Source organism: Mauremys reevesii, linkage group 1 (genome assembly GCF_016161935.1).
Source record: "Mauremys reevesii isolate NIE-2019 linkage group 1, ASM1616193v1, whole genome shotgun sequence".
Lineage (NCBI taxonomy): Eukaryota > Metazoa > Chordata > Testudines > Geoemydidae > Mauremys > Mauremys reevesii.
Window position 1 is genome coordinate 268,007,656 of NC_052623.1, and position 14,898 is coordinate 268,022,553.

General features: G+C 47.4%; 2 protein-coding genes across 3 annotated transcripts; one reads left to right on the forward strand and one right to left on the reverse strand.

Annotated features, from left to right (window-relative positions):
* Nucleotides 1-19: 19 nt before the first annotated feature.
* TOMM22 (translocase of outer mitochondrial membrane 22) lies at nt 20-4,703 on the forward strand. 2 transcript variants are annotated; one of them, XM_039488144.1, is made up of 4 exons: nt 20-506; nt 1,028-1,146; nt 1,649-1,766; nt 4,042-4,703. In XM_039488144.1, exons 1-4 carry the CDS (start codon nt 480-482, stop codon nt 4,114-4,116), a joined length of 339 nt encoding a protein of 112 aa, XP_039344078.1. In that variant the 5' UTR covers nt 20-479; the 3' UTR covers nt 4,117-4,703. The 2 variants fall into 2 exon arrangements, with proteins under 2 accessions (XP_039344078.1, XP_039344069.1); XM_039488135.1 differs by lacking the exon at nt 20-506 and adding an exon at nt 718-874.
* A 336-nt stretch (nt 4,704-5,039) lies between these two features.
* Nucleotides 5,040-14,044, reverse strand: JOSD1 (Josephin domain containing 1). The gene is made up of 6 exons (XM_039488082.1): nt 13,932-14,044; nt 13,237-13,520; nt 12,736-12,983; nt 9,208-9,336; nt 8,893-9,087; nt 5,040-7,381 (listed from the first exon to the last, which is right to left on the reverse strand). The coding sequence occupies exons 2-6, from the start codon at nt 13,270-13,272 to the stop codon at nt 7,282-7,284; spliced, it is 708 nt and encodes a 235-aa protein (XP_039344016.1). The 5' UTR covers nt 13,273-13,520; nt 13,932-14,044; the 3' UTR covers nt 5,040-7,281.
* Nucleotides 14,045-14,898: the final 854 nt, after the last annotated feature.

Below are 14,898 nucleotides of genomic sequence, written 5' to 3' on the forward strand. Positions count from 1 at the left end.
AAGCAGGCCCCAGAGTGCTAGACATTGCACAGACATGTAGTGAGAAACAGTCCTTGCCCTGAAGAGCTTACAGTCTGATTACAGAGGATAGACAAAGGGTAAGAGGGGAAACAGAGGTGGAGTGATTCATTCAAGGTCGCACAGCAAGTCACTGGCAGATCTGGGAATAGAAAGCCAGTCTCTTGAGTCCCACGTCAGTGCCGTATACACTAACCCAACATTGCCTCCATGTCACAGAGATGTATTATGCCCTTCCTCCATGGGTCATGGCACAACTACTGGTCATTTCCTTCTGCAGCAGAGGAGATGGGCAAGTGGAGGACGGCCAGGGTCCAACTGTCCCTCCGCATACCCACTTTGCAAGGTGTCAGGGCAAGAGCCTGTTACCTGCAGGGTTAAACTAGGGGCATGAGCCTTTGGAAGCAGAGGGGCCAGGAAGCAGTGGGCAATGGAGGAGGCCACCTAGGAGTTACTGACAGATGGAAGAGGTGGAGAGGAGAGGAAAGGCAAGGCTAGGGGCTAGGCAGCGGGGGCTGGGCAGCAGCGATGGAGCGAGCGGCTAGGCTGGGGCGCAGGCTAGGGCCCCTTGCCCTGCTGGACTGGCAGAACTGGGCAGGAGAGGCCGGCGGGAGGGAGGTTGACCACTAGAGGCCGCTCTCAGCCCCTCCCGCGTACTGTCGCTCGCCTCCCTTCCGCTGTCTCTCTGTCCGCTGCCGGGGCCTCCGGCTCTCTTCCGCTTCCGCTGTCTCCCCCTGTCCTGGTTGCAGCCATGGCCGCCGCCGCGTCGCCCCTGTCCCCCGAGGAGCTGCTGCTGCCCAGGGGCGGCCCGGGCAAGGCGGAGGAGCTGGCGGAGGAGCTGGAGGAGGACGACGAGGTGCCGGGCCGCCGAGTTGCGGGGCAGGGAGCGGGGCGGGGGCGGAGCCGTCCGCGGGCTCCATGTGCGAGGCTGGGGTGACCCCTGGGCGTGGGGGGCGCAGGGTTCCCAGCGGCATCTCACGGGTCTGACTCTGACCCTCTCCTCCCGCAGCTGGACGAGACCCTGAGCGAGCGGCTCTGGGGCCTGACCGAGATGTTCCCGGAGCGCGTCCGCACCGCGGCGGGAGCTACCTTCGATTTGTCCCTCTCGGTGGCCCAGAGAATGTACCGGTGAGAAGGCGGCGCCGGGGGCGTGGCTGGGTCTGGCTGTCCCGGGCCGGGCCGGGCCGGGGTGGGTTGTCGGGGCCGCGTGGCTTTTTTCAAGTCAGGGTTGGTTATTGGCCGATCAGATACCGCGCTGCCGGTGCTGCGTTCTCTGCCCCTGGTTGTTGGGCTTGTGTGCGAGCGTCAGTGGGCAGCGCAGAGTGTACTGAAGGTGTGTGTAGTGACGCTACACAGCCTGCTAAAGCATACAGCAGAGTATGGGAGCCAGGACTGGAATAGCAAAGGCGACTACAGATTAGGTTCAGGTGCTTTGGCAGAGGTACGTGGAGTGTGCAAGTCTGGAATATCAAAAATTAGTCCAAATCAGGATTGAGGTACCCAGGCAGAGCTGTATGGGAGTTTCTCTTGGTCCTCCCTTTGTAGAGGCAGAAGGGGAACAGGGGTCTGTTCCATACAAAAGGGGAAGGGAAATCAAGATTTTTCTGTCATGATTATTTTTTCTCTGTAGATTCTCCAGGGCAGCTCTGTGGATTGGGACTACCTCCTTCATGATCCTCGTTCTTCCTGTTGTATTTGAAACTGAGAAACTGCAGATGGAGCAACAGCAGCAGCTGCAGCAGCGACAGGTGAGCCTGAAACCTCAAGACCCTTTCTCCATTGCAGTCCATGAACACAAGCTAATACTCTTTGGTTGCCTTGCAACACAGAGATTAGCAGACGATGATGGGGTTTTGGAGACATCATAAATCTTGTCTTACTTGGGTCACCAGGATTCCCCTCCCCTTCTTTTTCTAATACCAGCAGTTTCAAACTCATTTAGCAGAGAGGAGAGGGCTTGATTTCATGTTTAATTATGGTCCATGGGCCAGGGCATAAATTCAGGGTGGCATATTATCCTCAATCCACAGCACAAATTTCACCAATGTCAGTGGGAGGTTCACACACAGATCAAAGAGGCAATACAGCCTTTATGTAGTAACTAAAGTTTTTATTCATTTTTTTATTCCTAGCAACTCTCTCCCCTCAAGGCTGCACTCGCACCCATTACCCCATTCCATCTGCTAGAGTTACTTTGGCATGTTATCACTGGATTTTTACAGTGGCTACTTCAATCAGATTATAAAAGGGGGAAGGAGAATTCATCACTCTGACTCATTGTTCCAAGCTCTCTGCAGAGTCAGGCAGCTGACATGACATTGTTTATATTTAGTTTGTATGTGGAATGTGCTCTTTGCAGCAGTGAGGGCTAAAAGCTGATTTGGGACGGGGGCAATGTTCCCTCTCATTTTTTACATCCATGTGCGGAATTAATTTTGTTATGTGCACCAATATAGAGGTGATGTATGGTGGGGGTGGGTCCGAGGAGTTTGGAGTGTGGGAGGAGGCTGTGGGGTGGGGGGGCAAAGGGCTCTGGCTGGAGATGTGGTCCCTGGAGTGGAGCCAGGGAGGAGGGGCTTGGGGTGCATGACTCCCCCACCCCTCTCTCACCACAGCAGCCTGGGGCTGGGCAAGAGAGCCTCTCCCCACTGCATGCCTGCATAGACCTTGATAGCCTGCTGCGCAACCACACAGCTTAGCGGGAACTTGGGCTGGGGTGTGGGGGGAAGAGCTCTTAAATCAGTGGTGGGCAACCTGTGGCCTTTCAGGGTAATCCACTGGCAGGCCACGAGACTGTTTACATTGACCATCCGCAGGCATAGCAGCCCACAGCTCCCAGTGGCTGCGATTCGCTGTTCCCAGCCAATGGGAGGTATGGGAAGCAGCATGGGCCGCAGGGACATACTGGCTGCCACTTCCCACAGCTCCCATTGGCTGGGAACTGCGGGCAGCCGTGTCTGCGGATGGTCAATGTAAACACAGTCTCTTGGTCTGCCAGCGGATTACCCTGATGGGCTGCGTGCGGCCTGTAGGTTGCCCACCAATGGCTTAGATTCTGCACAACCTGAGTATATCATGCAGCCATCAAATACATCATAGGCCTGATACAGCTCATGGGCCACATGTTTGATACCCCTAAGAGTACTGGAGTGAGATGTCTTATTTTCCCTTTGCTATCTGAATAAGTCTACAGCAGTTAGCTGCCATAGCAGAGGGGGGATGGTATTGCAAAATGACAGGAGTATTGCACTCTCAGCCCTGCAGAGTGAGATAAGAATGGCCATACTGGGCCAGACCAATGGTCCATCTAGCCCAGTAGCCTGTCTTCCGACAGTGGCCAATGCCAGATACTTTGGAGGGAATAAACAGAACACGGCAATTATTCAGTGATCCATCCTCCGTTGTCCCAATTATACTTTTGCCCTTCACAACATCCCCTGGCAACGATTTCCACAGATTGACTGTGTGTTGTGTGAAGTACTTCCTTTTGTTTTAAGCCTGCTGCCTATTAATTGCATTAGGTGACCACTGATTTTTGGGTTATGTGAAGTGGTAAATAACATTTCCTTATTCACTCTCTCCTCACTGTTCATGATTTTATAGACTTCTATTATATTTCCCCTTAGTTGTCTTGTTTCCAAGTTGAACAGTCCCAATCTTTTTAATCTCTCCACATAACATTGTTAGCTTTTTTTGTCTGCTGCTGCACTCATTGAGTGCATGTTTTAAGAGAACTATCCACGACTCCAAGACCTTTCTTGAATGGTAACAGCTAATTTAGTCCCTATCAGTTTGTATGTATAGTTGAGATTGTTTTCCAATATGCATTACTTTGCATTTATCAACATTGAATTTCATCTACCATTTTGTTGCCCAGTCACAAATGTGGAGCCCTTATTATTGGAGGTGCTAAACCTCCTCCTTACTGGAACTGTGGGGGCAGGGAGGAAAGGGATGCTATGCTGTTTTCAATCTTTATAGTTAATTTGAATAGTTTTTTTAAACCAGTATCATCTCTTGCAGATTCTCTTAGGACCCACTACAGGGCTGTCTGGCAGTATGCCAGGGGCCCTGCCTCCACTTTCTGGAAAGATTTAACTTCCAAAAGCTGCTTCAGATCCATATCACATCGAGAGACCTCAACATTGATTCATTTGAACTGTTGGTTTGTCAGAGTGGGCACCCCCACTTTTTTTTTTTTTAAACTTTAGGACACTGACCTATCCATAATGGGGCAAAATCCCCTCTCCTGGACCTTTTTTTTTTTGATGGGCTTCTCCCTGTAGCTTCCCCTCCAGATGTCACAAGTTTTTCCTTTTACTCAATCAGTCCATGCAGTGAGCAATTAAAGACTTTAAAGTGAAGAGATCCTGCTGTGGACTCCTTACCTTAGGCCACAAGTTAGGTTCTGGCCAGTTTGTTCAGTAAATTCTGCAATCAAAAGAAAATCCTGTATTTCTCCTGGCTAAATCAAGGCCAGAAGAGGCCACCGATAGAAAGGAAGGTGTGTATTTACCAAGAGGCAGAGTAGTAAGTTTCATCAGAGTTCTGTGGGGAAAACTTGTTTTCAAATATTTTCCTTGCAATTTCTTTTGTTGGAGGAGAAAAGGAGAGCACATTTGGTTAAAGACTGTGCCTGGGTTGATTCTGTTTTGCATCATAAAACAACTACATTTCGGAAATCAGCTGCATACCTTTTTTGTATTAATTATTAAATAAATTCAACCCAAACATGGTGTATTTAGTAGACATCCCTTGTCCTGCCCAGATACTAATGGAAAATTAGAGTAGATGTTACAGCTTTGCACCCAGATGGGTGGTTATCCTCTAGTTTTATGTACACAGTGTTAGCTGTGATGGGGTGGGAGATGAGATGGTTCCACCTTAAGACAGCTTAGATAGGTAAGACGTTTTGGATAACTTAGCAATGTCTCAGGAGTGGTATCCTAGGGTTACCTATAGTCAACTAGATGGTTCCATATCAGAGCTCAGAAGGTGGTGTCTCCCAAGAAGGCCACAACTTCATAACAAAGAACAATTTATTTTTTCCTTTACATACCATGTTACAGAACAATTCAGCTGAACGCACAAGTGACAGGACACTTTATAGGGAGATTTTTCCATTTTTAATATTTGGTTAAACAAAATACATCTCTGTAAACAAACCCAAGACAAGGCTATAACAAAACCAAACAAGCAAGAAAACAAACACGGGCTTCCCCACTCTTAAGCAGTGGGATTAGTCTGTTTCCCCTCCCTCTGTCACTACAGCACTATTCCCCAGGGATGTGATCATACAGTTTCCCTTTTCCTGAGCAGCTGGATCACACCCTTTCCCTGGGGGTTAAGCAGTGACATTAGATACAAATATAGGGAGGCAGCCCTACAATGTTTTTAAAACATCTTTGCATATTGTGCACTGATCCATTGGCTTGCGGCTTCCATGCAAACAGGGTCTCTCCAAAGTGCGATTTTAATCAGCATAGAAAATTCTTTTGCTGTTGATTTTTTTCCCTTCCCTTTTAGAAAATGGCTTCAAGTCATAAGCAGAATTCCTGCTTGTGATGTGTTTAAAATTTCTGCCAGCTGGTTTTGGTCATTGGAATGTGGTGATAAGAAGGAAGTAGGGTTCTTGTAGAAATAGACACATTGGGTTTGGACTGTAGAACGTGCAGAAGAGCCACTGCCAATGTGTCATCAGGAGGCTGCAGCATGGTGACTGTAGGATGGTCCAGGGTTGACCACACCACCACTCTTGTCCTGTTGCCACATGGCCTCTGTTTTCTGTTGCAAAGGGAAGGCTTTGGTGGTTTGTAAGTTTAGCTTTAGACAGTTGCTTACCCAGGGTGGTTTCCATCACTGTTCTACACTTGCTGTTATAACTGGGCGGACAGCATGTGCATTAGGAAATGAGACAAACAGTCGTAACATAGCTTGACCAGGAAGAGTCAATAGTAGTGTGAAATTCATCCCAAACTCACCCTTTCCTCTTTCTGCTGCGGAAGGAATGATTAAACTACACCCAGCACCTGGTGGCACAGAAAAAAAACTGAGTGAAAGATTCCTACTGGAGTCTCCCTGTCTCTTAGTCACTTTTCTCTGCAGGAGGGAACAGAGGGTGAGGTGATTAAGCAGTCAGGAATGTCTGTCAGCCAAAACCAAAGTACTAGATTCAGCCTTGCTAGACAATCTGCCCTTACCATCAGGAAGACTCTCTCATGAACCCTGTACACATCTCTCCCAGTAACTGCTAATGACGACAGGAGGCAGAGAAATCTAGAATTGCAATGCCTCTTTGATTTTGCTTTGTGTAACTCCTAGTTTATTTGTAGAAGAGTTTCTCCACCCTGTTTCTTCCTGTCTCATGGCCATGGCTAGTCTTCCACAGAGGAGGAAAATAAGAGGGAAAGACTCCCTCTTAAACACCTTCAGTTTTATTCCTTTCTCTGCAATCGGCTCCTGAACTAACAAGTGCACAGACAGGAACAATTAAGATGTTATATACCACACCAACGAAAACCCCCGGTGGCCTCTCTCCCTCCAGATGTGATGCTTCTGAACCAGCCTAAACTTGTTACCACTTCTACTCCCTAATCAGCCTGCCCTATCCAAAGAAGCATCTAAGCCCATCTGCATAACAAACATCCCTAAAAACATTAGAAAAGAATCCCCCAACCTACCCCAAGAGTTTCTTTAAAGATAGGTTGTCCCTAACCCTTGGCACAAACCCTCACTAAACAGGAGATTCTACAGAGCACCATACCATTGCTAGTGTTCTACAGTTTCCTGAGAGTCCCCCATGATTTGCAAATGTATCCAGAATAGTTTGCTTTGGGGGTAGAGACTGTTTCAGAGAGGAGGCAGCATGCTTGACCCCTTCCATCCAAAGTAGTTTTGTTAAGTCTGAAGGGAGTAGTGTCCAGCCACAATTAGTCTTTAAGATACGGGGGTATGGGGAAGAATCAGCAGAGTGTTCCAAACACCCTATCCCCAAAGCCTATTTTAAAGAGCACTATGCAAGGTAATCAGCTTAAAAGCATAGAGCTCACTCTCCTCTCCTCATTAAAAAGTGACTGGCTTCCTTCCTCATCCATTCTGGCCCCCACAATACCCTATGCCACTGTCCTATTGCACCATCAATACAGAAAGAAAAGAGACCAATGAAAGGAAGTTCCAGAGAAAAAGAACTAGGGCACCCATTATCCAGGTCAGAGGACATCAGGGGACTGGAGCTGTAGTGAGAAAGGACAGGGCAAATCCGGGTCACATGTCAGCTCTCCAGCTCTGATGTGCTTCCACCTCCTCTGGCACCACCAGCAGAAGTTCACAGTTCTTTCCTCTCAGCTGGTGTTTCAAAAATTTCCTGTGGAAAGGAGAAGAAGGGCAAAAGTGAGGTGAAACAACAACAAAATCCAGAATAAGCAGTATTGGCTCTGCAAAGCCTTTAGGAGTAAAAAGACTTATTAAATGAGCAGATGTGACAAAATACATAGGAAGATAATAGGTGACGAGGTCATTTTTTACAATCACTTTTCTGACAACTACATATTAAAATTCTAACTAGATCCATACACCACGTGGCAGGTTGTTTCAGAACTTCATTATTAGAGTTCACAAAAAAATCTTGCCCCTTCTCCAGGGTCACGCACACCTATTCTTGTGAATTGGCAAGATGTAGCATGACTGAAATAAACTGACTTCTTTGGGTTTCAGAGATCAGCAATCTCATCAATTTCAAAGCACTTTCCCCCTCCCCCCTCCCAAGGTGGGGTGATTGGGAGGAAACAGAAGGATGACATGGTAAACCTAGTGACACAGAATGATTAAACTGGCAGCCTATGAACTGGGATCTGATGCATTTTTTCAGCCTCTCTGACTCAGTGATTTATCCAGTAGCAAAGAGAGAAGGGCTTAAATAATATGAAAATTAAAATTTCCTTTATATATTTTGCCAAAAAGGTTCCCAAAATGTTATACACAGGAATCATTCACTTAATGCTGAAATGCAACAGTTTTGAGACTGAAACTGTAACCATTTCAAACCAGCAGTATTAAGCAGCAATCATAGGAGTGAATGAATTCTCTACTGGAAGTTACACACATGGAATTTTAGCTTGTTAGGATGTCATTCAATTCACTAATTCTTGATTGGCACGACCAGCTCCACAGACATTGCTAGAGCACAGTTCCCTGAACTGGAATCAATTTGTCTGGGGCATCAAGGCTAATGATTATGGTTTTCGGCATGTGAGGAGCAAATGCCACAAATCTTCATTGACCATGAACGGTAAGAACCACAATTTTACACTCTAATGTGAAAGACATGGAAAATTTAGCACAAACACAGAAGTGCCACCTGGATCTCAGAAAGAACAGGAAAATGGGCAGAGGCTCATTAGCCACTGTAGAAACTGTTTAAGGCAAAAAAGCTGCATTTTTCAAATTAAATCCTCTCTCTGTCGGACACACACAATAATGGAACCCTATCAAGTGCTCCCCATCTAAAGAAACATGATGGAGCATGGTGGGTCGGTCCATTATAGGTGTCACCACAGATTAACCATCTGGGAATCTACAATCATCATGGTGACAAAACCAGCAGCCTTAGGAAGGAAGCCCAGGCTCTCCTGAACTTTAAAGTCTCCTATTAGCTAAATTGTTTTCTTAGCTTCACAGAAATGAGACTCATGGGGTAAGATCCAGGAGGGGCATATGAATTTCATTCCCATTCTTCAGTCTTTGCTATCAGAATTCATGCCACTCTACAGTGGCAGTAAAGCATGAACTGTATTGTACCAGATACTAGGTATTAAAGGCAGATCCTTAATCTGTAATGGGGCTAGGAGTAGGGGATTAGGATGGAATAAGACTCACCTGAGCTCACTTTCACCTCCAATCCACTCTGGCATCTTGAGTTTGGAGTCGAGATTGTAGTAGGTGCCTCCCACCTCCCGGACGCAGATCCAGTGCTGTCGTTTAAGGGGGAGCTTCAGGGGACCCCAGCAGAGGCTGGAGGGCAGATTCATGATGAAGCCCATCACATTTGAGAGGGCAATGACATTAACATCCCTGGGCAAGTAGAGAGAGCAGAGATGGTATTCCGTTATTTCTCCTACTTCCTCTGTTATAAACCCTAGCACGAGGCAGCTATCTCCCAAACTATAGCAAGTAAAAGCTAGTTCTCAGTACCTGCGCTTGTCCCACCAAACTGCTTCATAGCCTTTGGTCTGAAGCGCTGCCATGATGACATTCACATCGTAGTTCCCGTTTCCCAGCATGCTCTTCTTGTGTGGTGTCACCATGGTGTTGGGAGACAGTCTGTGAACACAAAGTGAAAGAATACTGTTGCAGGAGTTCATTGTATCCATCTCCCATCTCACACATCCATATTCTAGTAAGAAGTGGCACTGGTTGTTGTACCTGTATCCCATTCAGTTTTAATACAAAGTTCAGCTGAAACGTGATGATTCAATGGGAAGGTTGTGCAATCCAATTTATTATACATCCTCACTGTTCAAAATCCCAATCGGACAACTGGCAGAGCCTGGCATCTTCAATGTGAACTAGTCTGTTCTCTCTTACCCAACATGCAGAGAAATTGACAAGGTATTGGTTCAGCCCTGACTCAAAAGAAAAAGGGTAATGTCATTCAGATGGGAAGCCTCCAAAGAGTACCGGTATTGACTGGGTCTGACCCTACTAAACTCATAAGAAAGGATGAGCTCACAGCACCCCAGAGCAGTTTGGCTGCTGGTATGTTTTCATGTTTGCCAAGGAAGTAGTACTCATGTATATAAAATCCATCACTGTGGCATCTGAGAACCTATTAAAACAAGCACCACTAGATGGACCAACTGTCAATGCTATTACAGTAATAGCTCAACGGCTAAGCTTGCTGGTGAGTAAATCTCTTTTTGCTGCCATTTAAACATTCACTCAGAAACTTGCCTAGACATTATTATTTGTTTGACAGCACCTCAATAGCAGCTAGGTGCTGTACAAACAAACAAAAAAAAGACACCCTGCCCCAGAGAGCCTACATTCTAGTAAACAGTGCCCACATTTATAGGAGAGCTGTAAGGCTACAACCACTTTTGTTCTTTCCAGAGGAGTAGAATTCAGAGAAGAAAAGGAAAGTGGGCAGGTTGTATAAATATGCAGAGGTAACACACAAACTGTTTCCTCTTTGAGAACTGCCTCTATGTATTCCTACTCATGTGTGCACCTAGCATGTGGTGTAAAACCCACAGAAAGATAGATCAGCTGAGTTTAATTACACAAGGAATGCAGAGCTGCACTCCCAAAACCGAGTATGTGATCTAGATTCCAAGCTGTACAAGTACAGCTGTGTACATATACATGTAGAATTCCAGGTAGCCGTCCTACAGATTTATAAAACAGAATCGTTATGGAAGTATGACACTGATGTGCAATAGCCTTAATGCAACGAGCCCCAAGACCGTAAGGTACTGTCATCCTGGCTAATCAGGTCTCAGAACACAAACTAGTCCTCTTTGACCGATGTGGTGTGGATATGCAAATAAAAGACTCTTGACATCTAGGGTATGCAATCTAACTTCTTGTGAATAGGAATGCCAGGACATGAGTGGTCTAATTCAGATGGAAGCCTGGCCCCAAATTTTGCTATATATTTGGGATGAATATGTAGGACACATTTTGTCTCTATGGAATACAATGAAGGGGGGGTTCAACTATGAAAGCCTGCAGTTCCATAACTCTTCTTGTAGATGTGATTACAGTTACAAAGGCTGTCTTTGGTGACTGGAAAGGACTCAAAGGGCAAGTCTCTAGTTTTGTCACCACCAGGTTTAGATCCCATGTTCAGTAAATTCACTGGTGGGGATACATTCACCAAACCTCTAGGGAATCTAATGACATACAGTGAGATGATTGAAGACATGGAACTGTCAACTGAAGCACAGTACGCTGAAGATGGCATGTAGTTCTTCAACCTCTCCTTGCCTTCAGTTAAGTTCAGCAAGTAATTCAAGATAGATTCCATGCTTTGCCTCCATTGTGACAGGTTCTTTTCCACTGCCCATATGCAAAACCTCTTCCACTTCTGAGAAAGATCTTTCAACACAAGCCCAGTCCAATAAAAATGCATCCGTGATTAAGTTTCTGTTCCTGTAGTGGAACAAAACCACCAGCACTTTTCATTGTTGACTACTGATGGACAGTTCCACTTCTTGATCAGTATGTTAATTATGGTCCATTTTGAAGACTACTCATGATAGTATTGTAGTCTGATTTAAGATTGGAAAAGAAAAGGTGTTACAGTCAAAGAAAGCTATATGGGTGAGCCGGATACCATTCTCATGGAACCGACTGCTGCTCCTCAGAAGAGTAGCTATGGGGAAAAAGAAAGGTTTCAGAGTAGCAGCCGTGTTAGTCTGTATCCACAAAAAGAACAGGAGTACTTGTGACACCTTAGAGACTAACAAGCTTATCTGAGCATAAGCTTTCATGGGCTACAGCCCACTTCATCGGATATGAAGTGGGCTGTAGCCCATTAAATCTTACGCTCAAATAAGCTTGTTAGTCTCTAAAGTGTCACAAGTACTCCTGTTCTTTTTGTGGGGAAAAACACCTCCTGCTCATTGATACAGAATACTGCTATTGTGTTGTCAGCATAGGGGGACTACACAAACCTTGATCAATGGCAGAAAGGACTTTAGGTCACGTCCCCTAGCATGAAGTTCCAGAACATTTATTTACAAGGGGTTTGGCTTCTCACATATTCCAGACTATCAGATTCTGGTAATGGACCTCCAACCCAAATTAGATTAATCTGCAATGACTACTATAGATAGAGATGGGGATTCCCTTTAGTATATTGGTGGAGTTAAGTGACTTTCAGAGTAGTATTCACAAGCGCTCCCATGAAAATGTAGGAAAAGCATAAAATACTTTGAATTTTATCATAAAAATCAAGACTATTGACAGGGTTATTTCTTTTCATATTTAAACAAAAAACTCCATATTTAAAAAGTTATCCAAAACTGCTGCTGAATTTGCACCACAGATCACAGGGACCTAGCTGCAGAATTTAGATCCAGCTTGCCAGAGTATACAGGACCATGTCTGTGTGAAAATATAGAGGCAATAATATTTCATTCATAAATGAACACCAAGAGTCACTCATTTGATCACAGAAGAGTACGGGAAGTAGACATAGGCTCTAACTTGCAGCTGTTTTGAAGTTTTTGGACAGATCATCATCAATTCCCCCCCCCCCCATTTTACCCATTTTTCAGTCCTCTCCTACCCTCCTCACTCTCAGGCCAATCATATGACCACAAGGCAAACAAAGTATGTTGATGGGAATAATTTACCTTTAAAAAACACAGGAAGGGAGAAATTTGGGAAACACTAGGAAAGAGTATTGGGGAGGGAGAGATAATTACAGCTGGCCTATTACATAAGGGCATCAGCAACTGAGTCCTTGCACCCCAAAGTGGCAGACTGAACAATATGAGGGACAGGAAATGGTGTTGGGGGGAGGGGTTTCCATCATTAATATAGGAGATTTGTGCGACAGAACAGAAAAGATGCCATGTCAAGCCTTCAACAGTGTCAGATTCTGAACAGCCTCCCTCTCCCCCTTGCCACTCACACAAAGGGTATTTCAGATACTCATCCCTGCAATAAAGTGCAAAAAGGGAACTAACAATGCCAGTGCAGGGTGCTCCCTACCTCTGGAAAATCTCTTGCAGTGTTTCCCGGGTGAAGGCGTTGCTGTCCTGGAAGACATTATTGAGGGCATGGAGAGCACACAGCTCCCTACGCTGTTTCTCATGGTAAATACGCAGCGGTGCCAGCTGTGGTGGCTCAGGAGACTCCAATTTGGTTTTGTCACCTTTCCATGGCACGCAACTCATTTTTTCATAGGGTAGTTGTGGGAGGATAGTGAGAAACAGAGGAGTCTGAAGTTTCTCCCTCCCCTGCAATCAAAACAAGAGCCCACTGATCCCTTCTTTTATAGGCAAATCCTGCTTCCAGCTGGCAAACCCTTTTGTGCTTCAGTTTGTATAGTAATTGATTGCTTGCAAAAATCACGTAGGAATCTGTAACATTTTTCCCCTCCCCCCTTCCTCCCCCACCCCATAAAAAGTTGCTGTTGGGGTATTTCCTTCCCTCTGTCTCCTCCCCCAAAAATATCAAAATAAGATTTAAATCCACTTAGCATCAGGATACCAGCTGGAATTTATCACATCGCTCCTTTTCTTCCATCTCCTTTGGTCTGTAGCGCGGCTAAAAAGGATCCAGAGCAGGCTGGGAAGAAATGCCCACCCCCAGGAAGCCAAACTAGGTAAGATGAGGCCAGTCACAGAGGCCGTTTGCAGGAGCCTCGGGGGCGTCTCAGCAGCCTTTCTCCATCCCTTTGGGAGTGGCTGTGTCCTGAAAAGCAGATGCCAAGGGCTGGGGAGGGAAGCGGCCTCTCGCAAGGCGTGAGCTCCTCGCCAAGTCCTGCCACGCTCCTAAGCAGGGAAGAGAAGCCCCGATTAGCCCGTCAGAAAAAGCAGTGGCACAAAGCGCATCAGGTTCCCGGGTGGGGGGAGCCCACTCGAGGCATTTCTACCCCGACCCCCCCGGAGAGCAGGGAGCGGGCAGCCCCCACCCTCTGGTGCCAAGTGCCAGGGCGCCCCCCACCAGCGCGGCCTGCGGGGCGGAGGCACCGTGTGGCCGGGGAGCGCTCGCCCCGCGCGGGGGGCAGCAGCGGGGCAGGGCCCGTTCCGTTCCCCGGGGGGGGCGCTCCCCACATGAGGGCGAAGCCCGAGGAGAGCCGGGGCAGGGCGGGACCGGGCGGCTCCCCAGGGCGGGGGCTGGTCGCGCCCGGCGAGGAGATGCGGCGGCCGCGGTGTCCCCCTCCCGGGGAGCCCCCTACTCACCGCCCCGACCTCCCCGGAGCAACAGCCACCCCCAGGTGTCCCCGCGCACGCGCGCGGCCAACCCGCCCCGCGTAAGGCGCGTGCTCTGGCCCTGCCCCGCACACGCTTACGTAGCCGGAACGCTCAGGGCGCCGTTCCATGCGAGTGGTGACGTCACTGCAATCGGCTCGCCTCCTGTCGGGCAGCTGTAGCGAGCGCTGAGCTGGCTCCTCGCGGCCAGGGAGCGCGAGCGTGCGTGGTGCCCTGCCAGTGCACAGAGCCCGCAGCCTGGCCATGGGTTAGTCACCCCCTACGTCAGCCTGTGTTGCTTGGTGCCCTGCTAGTGTATCGACCCTGCAGGCCACAGTGGATTACGCAGCCCTTGTATTGGCCTGTCCCTCTGCACCGTGCCTCGCCACTGCACAGAGTTTGAGCTGCAGCCCGGGCAGGAGCTGGACTCTCAGCACTACCATGTAACAGCTCCTGTAGCCATGCCTGGTGTTTTGGGTTTGCACCGAGACTACAGCCTATGGCTAGCTCAGAGACCCCCTTGCTCTAGCTCCCACAGTCTTCACATTGTTCTGGGATTGCATCCATTGGAGGCTCAAAGCAAGAATATTTTGTGAGGCATGCCCCATACACAATGCCGTAATAAAAAGTGAATAGGGGGCTCCCTTTTGCTTCTTGGGGCCTAAATGCTTAGTCTAATTATGCCTAGTGCCAGCTCTGGATTGCATAGATATAGAATCATAGAATATTAGGGTTGGAAGAGACCTCAGGAGGTCATCTAGTCCAATCCCCTGCTCAAAGCAGGACCAACACCAACTAAACCATATTGCAGCTTTCTAACTCTGACCCTTTTTGTTTCCTCCTTTTGCACATTCCTCCCTTCATATGTGATGTAACTAACATGCAATAACTAATACTTTCTACTGTGGTGAAGAATCGTAAAGAGTGTGAGTAATTTGTTGTTGCTGGGTTGCAGTTT